Source organism: Lichenostomus cassidix, chromosome 9 (genome assembly GCF_008360975.1).
Source record: "Lichenostomus cassidix isolate B80296 chromosome 9, HeHo_3.0, whole genome shotgun sequence".
Lineage (NCBI taxonomy): Eukaryota > Metazoa > Chordata > Aves > Passeriformes > Meliphagidae > Lichenostomus > Lichenostomus cassidix.
This window is the reverse complement of record NC_139490.1, coordinates 8,540,625-8,554,607: the sequence shown is the minus strand read 5'-3', so window position 1 is coordinate 8,554,607 and position 13,983 is coordinate 8,540,625. Positions and strand designations below refer to the sequence as shown.

Below are 13,983 nucleotides of genomic sequence, written 5' to 3'. Positions count from 1 at the left end.
CTACATGACAGATATTAAGGTGCTGGAATGTGTCCATAGAAGGGCAACGGAGCTGGGGAAGCGTCTGGAGTCCTGTGAGAAGCAGCTGAGGGAGCTGAGGGGTCTCAGCCTGGAAAAGAGGACATTTAGGGGCAACCTTATCACTCTCTACAGCCCCCTGATAGGAGGGTGCAGCCAGGTGAGGGTTGTTCTCTTCTCCCACTTGACAAGCAATAGAACAAGAGGAAACAACTTCAAGTTGTGCCAGGGGAAGCTTAGATTGGACATTAGGAATATTTCCTTGCCAAAAGCATTGCCAAGCACTGGAATAGACTACCCAGGGAAGTGGTGGAGTCACCATCCCTGGAGGTGTTTAAAAGTCATGTAGATGTGGTACTTGGAGACGTGGTTTGGTGGTGAGTTTGGCATTGCTGAGGTAACAGCTGGAATCAATGACCTTAGAGGTCTTTTCCAACCTAAACAATTCTATGATATTTGATACAAGTACTCTTGGCATTGGGTACCATATAACTAAAGTGTTCAGGGCAAGTTAATTTAATAGTTCATTTTAAAATCACCATAATTTATGAATCCATTGATAAACCAGCAGCTTAGAAATACTGCCCAAGAGTAACACCTTTTAAGTATAAGAGGTAGCTAAGCTCTTTAAATTCACGTCGCCACCACAAGGAGGCAGAAGAGGCCAAACAGCAGCTCCAACACAAGCACTCCAAGCCCATCTGAGCCAGCGCTGGACGCTGCTTGCTTATTAGCAAAATCCACATTAAAAGAGCAGTTAGGTATATTACAGTATGTGGTCACATTCACCTGCACAGCATAGGAGATGGCCAGCCCAGCATAGGCAGGAGGGATCTGGCCATGCATCAAGACAATCATAAGGCCAGTGGTTGTGATCAGAGCAATGCTGATAATGTCCAGGCGCACAGCCAGCCAGCGCATTGCGCAGCTGAACAGGTAAAACGGGGCCTGGTTGTCATCCAGCAGCTCCTGGTACCTGAAACAAACACAGGAAAGGTTAGTAAATTCCATGAGCCTGGTCTTCTACAAATATCAGAGCTACTTAACCCCCTGTTCTAGTATCAGGATTCAGAGTGGGAAGACTCATCACTGACAAAGTTTCAAACCAGAACATGATGGCAAGGTTTGCAAACTTGCCTGTGTAATGTCAGATATGTACTTAGCTCTAACTCTCCAAAGTCAAATCACCAAGTCTTTGTGTACAACAATGAATTATGCTGAGGTAAATCAAAGTCAGGGACATTACACAAACTTTCACCACTTCTTCACCTATGCAAGACTTTTCAGAACATGCTCAATGACTACAAATTACTCCACAGGTAACAGCAGCACTGCTTCAGAATGTGTTATTTTATATACAAGTGTAAAAGTAAAGTAAATTTTGATAGAACTGGTGATGCCTAACTAAAACACATCGGTAACTATCTAATTTACAATCCTGACACTGCAGAGCTGAGAAAGCATATTTAAGGAGAAACACTAGAGATCCACAAAGCCAGTACACCATTCCCTGCTGGTGTAGCAGTGTCTTTTCAGAGCTCCTGTGGCTATTTTCCCTTTGCTCCCAACACCCTTGGTCTCACGATCTTGCATCTGCAAAACCCTGATACTACTGTTACAGCAGCTTCTCATGGGAAGCAACTACCACACATGAAAAATGTTTCACGTTCCCTCACTAACATGTTTTAAAGATTTTAGTTTATCCTAAAGCAAACCAAGCACAGTGAACAAGGTGGCTAATGATCACCAAAGTAATTGATAAATGCTCTCCAATTGCACAGCTGCACAGAGACTATCAGCTCAATACTCTCACTGAAGTTTGGTTAGCATGCCTTAAGCAACGTTAGTAATATCATGAGGAGAAACAATCCACAGAAAAGATGAGCAGGACCTGATGAAAAGTACATACTGACAGGGAAAAAGTATGGCCAAAATATTGTCCTCACCACTACTATTGCCACCTGCTGCACTGCAGAGGAGGGCATTTACCTGGGACCCCACCACTCTTCTTCCCAGTTTTCTCTGACCCCTCTTATTCTCCCCATTTTTTCCCCAGAAAAGTCATTTTCACTCATGGAACCAATGATGCCATCACAGACCCCAGTAATAACCCAGCTTTGTGCTCCACCATTCTCAGACATCTAGACCAACCTGTGCAGAAATTCCTGTCCTTTGTGGTAGGCATGGATTGTGGAGAGACCCTGGATGCTAGATGTAATGTGAGACAGAAATGGAGACTGAGTGATGTTGTCCAGACGCTTGAGCTCTCGAATAAAGACTCTGGAAGCAAAGAAGGAAGCACTTTCAGTTTCATCCAGAACCACCATATGCCAACCACTATGTTGTATTTGCAGGTGAAAGTATCTGTACTTTTAGCCAAAGCAGCTGGTGCACTTACCTGGACACAACATGCAGAACTGTGAACAAAACAATGAGGGGCCCCACTGCCACCAGGAACCAGGGGAAAACCCCAGCAATCACCCCCACACAGAAGAACACAAGGATGACGTTCTGGATGAACATTTCCGCTTGAAACGGCAAACGAACATCAACTGGTGAGAATGAAAGAAAAGAGGAAGATCTTGAGTGCAGAAAGCTAAAACAACCTATATAAAACAACTCAGTCCAGCTGTACATCACTGACAAGGACAGTGATTTCTCTTGGCTTATTCAAATTTTAAATGTACATTTTCATTGGGGTGTTTTTACCTTCTGAGTCATCAATAATTGGTAGTCCAATTATTCCCATTTGCAGAAATAGCATTGATGGAACTCTGACCTAATTACCACCTCTGTTGCACATCAGCTTCAATCTAATGTTTTAAGTTGCCTCTGCATTAACTGCTGAAAGCCCACGTGCAGCCTGGAGGTACAACAGCAGCTGCACATTTCCTTCTTTATAAGTGAATCGACAGACCTAGCTATCAGCTGCCTTCCAGAATCATAACCCAGGTATGTCCCAATTCCCACTTTGTTTATTTCAAGTGCACATTTGGCAACAGACTGAGTACAATCACTCCAACAGCACCAGACTAGAGAGTATTCAGCAGTTAACTGGGAGGTCTGAATGTGGGATTTATAGCGCACACAGTGAGAGATACCTTCATCCATGTCTTTGGAAAACCTGTTGAGGATCCTCCCAGTGGGTGTAGTGTCAAAGAACTTCATGGGGCTGCGTAGAATCCGTCTGAAGAGCTCATCATGGAGCCTTGAGGATGCTCTGAGAGTTCCCTGACAATGCAGAAAACATTGCAGTGTTATAAAACAGTGTTTGTCTTCCTGCCACTGCATCTCCTCTGGCATCAAAACATTCTACTTTATTTCTCTATCCAATCATAAGGGATTTTTTATTGCATTCTGTGCTTCCAACCAATGGAGGAAGCTATTAATTTGGGCAGAAGTTTAGCAGACACTAAACTTGGTTTAGCCTCAAGTTATGGAAACATCACAATCTATGATTGAATTCCTCCGGTTCAAAAGTCTCTCTTGGGAGTTGAACAAAAGAACCACAGTGACAGCAATATGCAGAAATAGGAGAGGGAGACAAACACCAGCACTGGCACATACCTTGACAAAGACCACACCACGAACAGCTTTCAGGATCAACATAACTGCCATAGACAGTGCATAGATGCCAGCATAGTAATGCATGTGAGGGTTATCTTTCATACTGCTGCTTATGACAGTCTCATTTCCCAAAGTCACAGTGGTGTTCTGCAGAAAATTCAAGGTTTCAGAGGTTAGTTAGGACAAGGATGAAGCATGTACACATTACTTTTGTTAGAATTTAACTGCCTTGTGTCCTCTCCCACCACATTAAATATTTCTTCTTTAAAGTACTTCAGTGACCATTGAATACTTCAGAAAGTTTTCCCTGGCAGAGATACTTGACTTGTAGGTTTGTAGCCCTTGGCCTTTTTCCTACACAATGCCTACTTCATTTGATTCCTAATCTCATTTCATGCTTATTTTTTGTGCTCTTCTGAACAATGTCAGATACTTGCATATCACCACTCCTATTACACAGCAATATTCACCTTGGATAGTGCTCTTTATCAAACACCCTTATTGTCTTCTGCCAGTATGCAATAAATTCTTTACTGTCACACTGTCATACATTCTAATTCTCTCTTTTAATCTTTAAGTATGCTTAAGGACCTCATGGCTTATTTTAATATTATTGGCCATCTGCACTTCATTAGTTCATCTCTGAGATTAGTAGCTTGCTCTCTGTGGCCTCACAAAAAAGCCTTGCAGTTATATTTGAATTTTTAAATGCAACAAGACTTGCAATCAAATCCCTGACAGTGGGAAAACGCCCAAACCACCCCAGGTCATTAAATCTTCAAAGCAATTTCCAGAAGTCATTTGACTCAAAGATGTAGTTCAACAAAAACAATCCTGTTAGGTATAAGATTGCATTTAAACAAAAAACAACACTGAAATCAGCTTGTTGGCCCCTTTCATATTTTCACTTCCTTTTCTTAGACTAACCAAGATAAAGAACAAGAGGGCAGTATAAAACCACATGAGTTATATCTTTCTTATTACTGGAGCTCTCTTATTCTTGGAGATTAACTCCCCAGTGATACCACCTCCTGGGGAGCCCTACAACTTATTTAAATTAGGAAGCACCACTTGGTCTCACAGGACTGCTTGGAATTAGTCTAGCAGAGCAAACCCCCAGCCCATTAGGCACAAGAGTAGAAAAGCTATTTAACTTACTCCACTGCCTTGCTTGATCCAGAAACTCAGCCACCAGTTGCTAAAAGCTGTGCTGCCCACATTCAGCACAAACAGAGCCATGATGATGAGGAATGCAAAGGGGCCTCCAGCTGCCTGAATGTAGACACCATAAACAGACCAGGGGACAGAGCCTTTGCCTTTTTCTTCCAACTGAACCAACTGGCCTGTGAAACAGAGGATGAAGAGGGAATGACTAAAAGAAACCTCTTCTGTGAAAAAAAAAAAAATTGTGAACACACAAAAAATTAGTCTTTTAAACTGCACAGAGTACTTTCAGAAACACACACTTCACACTTACAACTCAGTGGTTCAAAGAGTGTTTCAAAAAGTCACATTTCTTCTGCAGAATCATTTATGTAACGGTACAGCTGAAAAAGCCTCATCAGCACAGACTTAACTGTTAGGCTGGGATTGGCCTCACTGCTGCTTTTTAAATCCCAGAGTTCAAAGTTATCATTAAACAGAGAACGACAGAGGTCAGACCTTCCAATTCTTCATCCATAAATGCCACATCCTGCCTAGGACTGAGTGCCAAGCTGTACCCATGGCCCTCTTAGGACAGGAGGCAGAGGTGGTATGAGAGAGAAGGCAGTACCAGCTCTTTTGTGCTGATGGCATCTAACCAGCAGGAGCCTGATTGAACTTAAAAACATTGTACAGGCACCCATATTTAATGAATTAATGGATCTTCTTTGCCCACTGCCTGTGTCCTATCAACCACACTGAGTGACTAGGATTGAGACAGCTTCCAAAATCTGAGAGGTACATTAACAATGTACTTTGAAGTACATGTTTTGAACTTGTTTGAGTACAAAATAATTACAACCAGAAATTTGATTACATAGTTACCCTCCTCTTCCTTCTTTACAACTTTCTCCTTCTTCACAGACCCTGTTTTGGTACTTTTATCCTGGGGCCTTTTCAGTGAATTGTTTGTGTTCTTCTTTATATTAATCTGCAGGAAAACAATGACACTAAACATATCGGAGTAGTTTGTTTTGACATTTTCACATCTAAGAACAAACTTTTAATAAGCTGCTACCTGAAGACAAAGGCTTTCAATAGCTCAGCATTCACATCAAGGAGGATATTAACTTCACAGTTATTACAGATGATTGCCAACTCTAGTGGATAAAATTCTCCTCCTCTATTAATCTGAACTACTCCCAACCTGTACTGGTAGATTGCAAAGTTATCTTCCAGAATCAGTGACATTATGAGTGTACATGGTAGAAGAATGATACCCCTGCTACTGCAAGAAAGATACAATCCCCCTGTCCCTTGTAAAAATAATTCACAATATTTGAAAGAGGCTTTTTTCCCCAAACACCCTAGACTTAGAGACATTTCATGAGAGCTTTCCTAAAAAGTCAGGTTAACCTAATCTTCCAGAAATCAAATGTCTAAACACTAAAATGCACACACAAGCACTGTTCTAAACCCAGCCATCTTCACACAACTGGGAGTTACTCCCTATTCAGAGTCAGCCTACACAGACTAAAACCCCTTACACACCATGCACAGGGTTGCCTTCCCACACTTTACATGAGATCAAATCAGAGAATCCAACTGATCATCCATTTCCTCTTATCCCACAGGGAATGCAATTTAATGGTCCTTCCATGGGCTAGTGTTTACAGAGACACTAAAGGTCAGCTAAGCATGAAGACTGGAGAATCTCTTAACTGTCATTATATTAATCTTAAAATGGCAGAACTGTAATCTTCATGCCTCAAAGGATATGCAGAGCAATACATTATATTCTTTTGCTTCTTTCACAAAGATCTCCCAGGACAATGTGTCACCAAGCACCTTCTATATCTGTAGTTCTTATAATGCTTCCTTCTCAGAAACTTTTTCTTTTAAATCTCTGCAACTTGTGAGTAAGGAGCTTCTCATCTCTTAAAAAATAAACTGCTGATATACTTTTAATCTCTTCTAAGAGCAAATACACACAAAATTTAGACAAGTAAGTTATTATAAAGCAAAATGCTAAGATCCTTACACCAGAGATTAACTTAAGGAAACAGAGAAGAGAAGGGTGGGAAGAATTAAATTGCTGAAAATGTAAATTATGTTGTACTGAATGGTTCTCTTTATTATCTAGATTTACATTTTTCGCACCAACTGAAGTACTAAAGCACATGTTTGTATTTATAGACTTTTTTCATAACAGAAGTAGTGTCAAGCCACAACTTCTTTTCTCAAACTCCCCCAAAACATAGCATTTTCTGTTATATTTCCAAAATGCTGTCACATCTAACTTTTGACAAGTTGTGTCACATCTGCTGTGTCTCAGTCACACTCTATTGAAAAAGTAGTAACAAGCCAGTTAGATTTTTTCAGACAAAGGTTGTTGGAGATCTGTGTTAATTTGGAGGTAAATTAAGGAGTGGGATGTACAATAAGAGGGACAAACTTCCTGCTCTAAGCATCACCAGGGGAGACACTGTAATATTTTCATTATTAACTCATGAGCTCATTGGCAGAGTCCTCTCTAGTACACATTCCCCAAAAACAAACAGTGACAAAGTGCTAATGAAGCACAGATTATTCTATAGGAAATCTATTGGTCAGATCAACACATGAAAATGTGTGAAGCCATTTTCCAGTTTTCCAACAATATCACTTGGTTCATCTCAGAACAGGCAAGATTCAGAGCACTTTAAACAAGTACCTCAATATGTGGTGTTTCTCCCAGCTGTAGGCTATTAAAAATAGTTGCATAATCTCCATTTAAATTCATCAATTCCTCATGACTGCCTCGCTCAGTAATGCAGCCTTCTTTCATGAAGATCACTTCATCACAGTCAACAAGATACTGGAGAAAATGGCAGTAAGAACAAGTCTCTATCACGATGTTCAATAACCAAACACTCCCACACAACCCTTCTCAGCAGCTTATAGACACTGGCACACAGCACACCTATTCCAACATAACAGACATCTGATTTTCAAAGGTCCTCCTCTGACTAGAGCACCATGATTACTCATGCTAAACAAATAAAAAGCTTTTATGTTCTAGCAAAGCCAATCTCGTATGGAAAACATGACTCAGGATACTTAAACACTGCAAATACTGATAGACTAAGCACTGACATTTCTATGCACAGAAGACACCAAAAAACCTCAGATATATCAATTCTGATTTACTGACACCAAATCTAAGTGTTTTCTGATGTGATGGAATAGCTTTATAGCAAGTTGGCAAAATTATTTTTGAACAGGATATTTATTTCTCTGGTAAATTTTCTTTAGCCAGTGTTACCAGTCCAAAACAGACACCAAGTAGTACTGGTATTAAACAATTACATTGTGCTCAGTGCATTTTTTCAAACCCAGTTTATAAATGTAAACCACACATTCTATTGACAGACCAGGTTGTCCTGTCACAGGTCAGGGCATTTTTTCAGGCAGAAATTTCCAGTATGAAGGCAACTGATTAACAAACCATTTCAAGAAAGTCCAAAAAAGAAACTATGAGAGATTCAGTACCTGAAGCTGATGTGTGATGAAAAGGACAGTCTTTGACTTCAGGTGCTTCCTTATTGCACTGTTAAAAATGTGATTTCCCACATGAGCATCTAAGGCACTAAGGGGATCATCAAGGATGTAAATGTCCCTGTCACTGTACAGGGCTCGAGCCAGACTGATTCTCTGACGCTGTCCCCCACTCAGGTTAGCTCCTCGTTCACCAATCTGCAGAGACACACACCCATTATTTTATTTCTTCAGCACCACGCAACATAGATGACCAGAATAAAGTAGACCATAATATTTATTTATATGTATTTATATAAATATATTCCCCCATAACATTATATATAAATACATATACATGTTCTAGTTTAGGTGTCCACTTTGTGACAGGTATTATACATTCAAACTCAAAGTTAATACACTTTAAATGTGGCAGTACTTTCAGTACTTTCTTTGCTTATTTTATCTTTTATGTATTAACATAGCCATGCTTTTTGTTAGCCGTTTTTAAATCAAGTTCAAATAGGTGCTGTTAAGGCAGCTAAATTTACAACACAAAAAATTCCCAAACAGGCATCATCTGAGTAAAAAACATGATACAACTTTCAACAATTCAAAGCCTGCACAGATAAGCTCAGCTCAAGAGAGTGCATTCAACAGCTTGGCTCATATGCACCCCAGACTCATGTACCCTCAACTCAAGTTTAGTCTGCCAAACCAAAACTCTTTTCTCCCTCTATTAATAGAAGCAAAACATACCTCCGTCAGGTCCCCATTTGGAAGGATGGCCAGGTCAGGCCTTAAACAGCAACCATTCAGCACAGTATTGTATCTGAAGAACAAGCAGATAAACAGTAAGGAACACTGATTTCCCCCACAGTTATTTAGCTAGTACAGCATCATATCATTTTCTACACTAATAGCAGATATTCCAGCAGCCTAAATCAAATCTGCCTTGGATTCCCAGGAGAAAACCAAGGGTAATAATCACCTGCTTCAGAAGCATTGTGAGGATAAAGAGACAATTTCTTTCCAGGGATAGATGGCTAAGGGCCACAGGAAAGTCCCCACTGGAGGGGGGCCATGGAAGGTGTCAGTACATTGCACACAGCAGTTGTGTTTGAAGAGGGCAAGGCCAGGACAGCAAGAGCAAATACCACTTGAGTGCTGCTCACAGCAGCTGCTAAAACCAGAGGTCCAGGATGAGGTCCAGCAGTGGACACTGCAGGCCAGCAGTGACAGGCACACTGACAGTGACCAGCCACAGGGACACTTGCATGAGAGGCAGGATCCTATATGGACCTTAGAGGAGACTTAGAGACAGACTCCAGAAGGATATAAAGGCTTTATCTGCAGTGTACTCTGTATTAAATTTTTCCCACACTTGAGTCAAGAATAACTAAGCTTTCATGAAAATCAGCAAACAGTCTGACAAACCTTTCTTCATCATACTCCTTGCCAAAAAGGATGTTGTCCCGGAGTGTGGCATTGAGAATCCAGGCCTGCTGGGCCACGTAGGCAAATGTCCCACTCACTGCAATGCTCCCCTCCAACAGGGTCATCTGGAATTACAGACCAGCTGTGAGATTATGCTACTTCATGTTTAGAATAGACTTCATTCTACACAGTACAAATAAGTAAAATAGGAGATGGGAAAGAAGAACAGAACTACTCAAAACAGGATTTCTCACCTGTCCTAAAATTGCTGAGATAAGTGAAGTTTTTCCGCTCCCCACACTGCCACAAATTCCAACAAGTTTTCCCTAGACAGAGAGGAAAAAATTATAGTACTTATTTCTTACATTCTTCATCCCTTTCAGAATTTGGACTACCTTTAGTACCTCTGGGAGGACAGTTAGATAGGAATGACAGCTCTGAAGTGACATAACAGACAAAAAAAAAAAAGCAAAAGTCAGCATTTTAACTGTCAAATTGTACAGAGCGAACACAATCCCACAGTGAAATAGAACTGAAATCAACTCTACAGGTAAAAATAAAGGTATTTGAAGATCAGCTTCCTTCTTGCTAGGGATACAGGCCCAGAGGATCAATAAACTAAGATGCTTTTGAGAGTGATAAGGAAAGATATAAAGAGGAAAAGTCTGAAAGGAAAGCAGAATTTAGCATATCTGGGTCCAGTAAAACTCTGTGCCTATTAGATGCAGTTTGCGAAAGAACATGTACCAAAAAAAGACTAGAATTCAGTCACTTTGAAGAATTTCTCTACAATAAAATAGGTGATGAATTCATTTAACAATGAATTTATAAAAACTATTTTTGTTCCTTTTGTAAAAGCAAAGTGAACCAAAAAAGGTATACAGACACTTCTGGAACATATTGCTGGCCTTCTCTTATTAGCACACTTCTGAGAGAAAACTAGTTCTTACGTTTTCAAGTAACTGTATTCTTTTTTGAAGCAGTTTTTTAAAACTATATGCATTCTCCCCAAAAGTTTAAAATATAGGTATTTTTATTGTTTAAAGTAGTTTAAACTAGCCCTCTATTTGTATAACTATATAACACAATTTAACCATTAATATCTTCATAAATGTATGGATACATCCATTACAACATCCAACTGCCAACCTGCAAAGCTTTTGTATGATGTCATGTACTAAGTTCAGTGCTTTTTCTTTCACATATTTCATGTTTGTATCTATCTTGGAGAAATAACTCCAAACGCCTCAAATTTTTGAAAACCTTCATCCTTCTACTGCACAAAAATTTTCAAGGAAGAAAACAGCACATTCTTCAATGAAAAGCACTGTTACACTCCATTAGAACACCTAATCACCTAAAATGTTCACCCAGAAAATAGCTGAAACTCTGCAAAATTATCAAACTACTGCAGGAACACACTGTTCACCAACACCCCACCAGTACCTGCTGCCCCTGCAGACACTCTGAGCTCAGTGGCTCACACACTGTCCTGGGAGCTACAAACCCCTCATCTGGATGTGGAAGCTATACAGCCTGCCCTTGTTTCACAGGCTGTTTGCAAAGATCTAGTTGCTAAAATGGCACAGCTGTTTACAGCAAGATCAGACACTGCATCCTGGATACAGCAGTTGCCATGGATATTACAGGAGTGCACAAAAGCAATATGCTCCATTTCATGCAAAATGAAACAGCACACAGCTCTCTGTTCCAAGGGGCAGCTAAAATTAGGCCTTTTGAAAGCTCAGATTTCCTCCTTGCATTTCTTCTTACCTTTTCTATCTCTAAGTCAATGTTGTAGAGAGTCCTCTGAAGCCGAAGGTTAACCAGGTGGATGATTTTGTGCTCCTCTTCGGGGCTGTGATGGTCATCACTGTCCACTAGAAGATGGCCCTTCTGCTCTGCCAGCACAGCTTGCTGTCCCTCATTCTGTAGCTTCATTTTCTCTTTCTTGCTCTTGGTGGCTTTCTTGTCTTTTTTCACTTTGGGGGTCAACTTTGGTGAGCTCTGGACGCTGGCGTGGGAGAAGTCCCAAGCCAAGGTAGCATTTTTCACCTCTATCGCGGTGTGAGGATTGGCTGGTTTTTTCTTTATCATATGAACCTCTTCCATTAGAAATAAACTCTGATAGGAGTTGTGAGAGAGGTGTAAAGATGAGACACCTGATCAAGACTGGGAGACAAGCCTACGGCACACTCACGCAGCAAAACACATCAGGCTATATAGTAGGAGGAAGCTGAAGAGCAAAAGGTAGCTCATTAGTGTAAACTAACTCCAGGTCTGCTAAGTGGCTGGGGCATTCCTGGATGTGGTGGAAGCACTTGGATACACTCGACTTTCACAGAACTGCAATACTCTGGATGTGATTTGACAGGGGCTTATTCATTTGACACTGTTTGCAACTGCAGCTCCGCACATTCCAGATTAAAAACACATGGGCAGAACACACAGGTTGGAGAGAAGAGATCACTTTGTGACAAAGTGACTGACTTGTCCTGCACACCAGCTCATTATGGAAGGAGACAGAATTATTTTAACTTGAGCATTTACCCATCAACTTTTCTGCTGGGAAAAAAATCATCTTGCACAAGAGTAGCTGACCTATCTCATGCTGACAATAAGAAGTAAACCATTAAGTCCACTGTATCATGTTTTCCACCACATCCATCAGTATTTACAATCAACAGATTAGGAAGACATTTTTCACACAGTTTAATTACAAGATAAAATGTTTGCCACTTACAGTTTGTTTTGAAACAAGTAGCCTTTTGTGACTAAAAATTTCTCAATTCCCAGCCTTATTTATTCTTGCAATTGCTACGTCTGAATCACACATTCATAAGAAAGCTCATACTCATTTACAGAGCCAAAAAGTCAGTTAAATTTTTACTGTGATGTTAGAGTATCCCCACCTTATGTTACATTTCCTACACAGTTCATAGTCAAACTGGGAGATAATTCAATTTCCATTTTCCTGCTCTTCCCTCCCAGAAAATTCCCTTTAGTGCACTTGGATTTAAGAAAGGCTGATTTTTAGGGTGACTCAAGCAGAAGCAAAATTGCTCAAAAGCAATGGTATCTCAAAACCACTCTGTAGACCCTGTCCTTCTCACACCGAGGTTTATATCAAGAATGCACTACACATAATCCACGTATCTGTCACTGCTTGTGAAAGTTTCTATTTGGAAAATCCTACTTTCCATTTTGGAAATTTCCACAATGTGTAATACACTGTTATCTTCAAGAGACAAGACAAAATAAAGGCCTCCCCTCTGAGTTCATAAAGTACACACAGTGTATTCATCCATGATGTGAGATAAGATTCTTCATTTTCAGGGTTTTACATTTTGTGGCATAGATTTGTTTCGTCAGGTCAGAGCTCCATTTTACTGATATAGTGACATTTCAGTCACTTAATCTGATCTGGAAATATAAAACCTCAGGTTTTTATGACCACAGAAAACTCTGCTTGTTTTTTGCCAAGCTGCTTACCTAACACCTGATATTTTCAAAAAGTTTTATTAGCAAAACATGAAATTTCATTGTAGATATGTTGCAGACTTTTCATACAGATGATCTTAAAAAGGAGTTAAAAATTATTATACAGTGAGCCACCAAGTCCTTCATTCTTATTTCTTCCTGTGGCCAACATCAAAAACATAAAGTCATTGAATCAGACTATTTTGCTTCTCACACTGGTATTATTCTTAAACTGCTAATATTCCTTCACTAGATTTGTATCTCTTGCAGAATCCAATAACCTGGAATGCTAAGTGTAAAGAAAAAACTTCTCAGCCATTAAAACCATATTACCTTCCAAGTATTCTCTCTGCATCTACTAAACACATACAACACTCCACACTTACAGTGAAAACTGAGGCCAAATAACTGCTTACCTTAAATCTGTCAACAGAAACAGATGCCTCAGACAGAGACTTCACTGAGAATGGAGTTACTTTGAGAGCAAAAGTCATTGAGTTAAAGACAGTGACCACTGTGAATGCCTAAAAACGAGACAAGAAAAAGCATTACATTTGGATGGAATATTCTAACAGCTCCAGCCTACTAAAAGCTGAAATGGCTTTTAGAAGCAGCAACGCAAAACTGCAGAAAAGGCCCAGTCCAAGAATAACTATTTAAATAGTCAACATATTCTCAAACAGCAGAAAACAGCAGATCTATCCAACTCCTTCTCTAGTGCTTTTAACAGACCGAGACAGATCTGTTCTGTTTGTAGGTCTAACAAAAGCAGCAGCCAGCAAATTCTGCACTAACCTACTACTTGTGAAGGCTCAAATTCAA

At 40.1% G+C, this 13,983-nt stretch overlaps 1 protein-coding gene across 6 annotated transcripts in view; it reads right to left on the bottom strand.

Moving 5' to 3' along the window:
• The window catches only part of ABCC5 (ATP binding cassette subfamily C member 5), a 45,706-nt gene that overhangs the window by 9,070 nt on the left and 22,653 nt on the right, over positions 1–13,983 (bottom strand). For all 6 annotated transcript variants that reach the window (XM_085069226.1, XM_085069227.1, XM_085069228.1 and 3 more), the window contains 14 exons: positions 13,578–13,685; positions 11,455–11,805; positions 9,936–10,007; positions 9,682–9,806; positions 9,004–9,076; positions 8,260–8,463; positions 7,442–7,585; positions 5,614–5,719; positions 4,744–4,928; positions 3,586–3,732; positions 3,120–3,249; positions 2,417–2,570; positions 2,170–2,298; positions 808–994 (listed from right to left, as the gene is read on the bottom strand). In XM_085069226.1, coding sequence (XP_084925352.1) covers positions 808–994; positions 2,170–2,298; positions 2,417–2,570; positions 3,120–3,249; positions 3,586–3,732; positions 4,744–4,928; positions 5,614–5,719; positions 7,442–7,585; positions 8,260–8,463; positions 9,004–9,076; positions 9,682–9,806; positions 9,936–10,007; positions 11,455–11,805; positions 13,578–13,685 — 2,115 coding nt within the window. The remainder of the gene's footprint in view (positions 1–807; positions 995–2,169; positions 2,299–2,416; positions 2,571–3,119; positions 3,250–3,585; positions 3,733–4,743; positions 4,929–5,613; positions 5,720–7,441; positions 7,586–8,259; positions 8,464–9,003; positions 9,077–9,681; positions 9,807–9,935; positions 10,008–11,454; positions 11,806–13,577; positions 13,686–13,983) is intronic.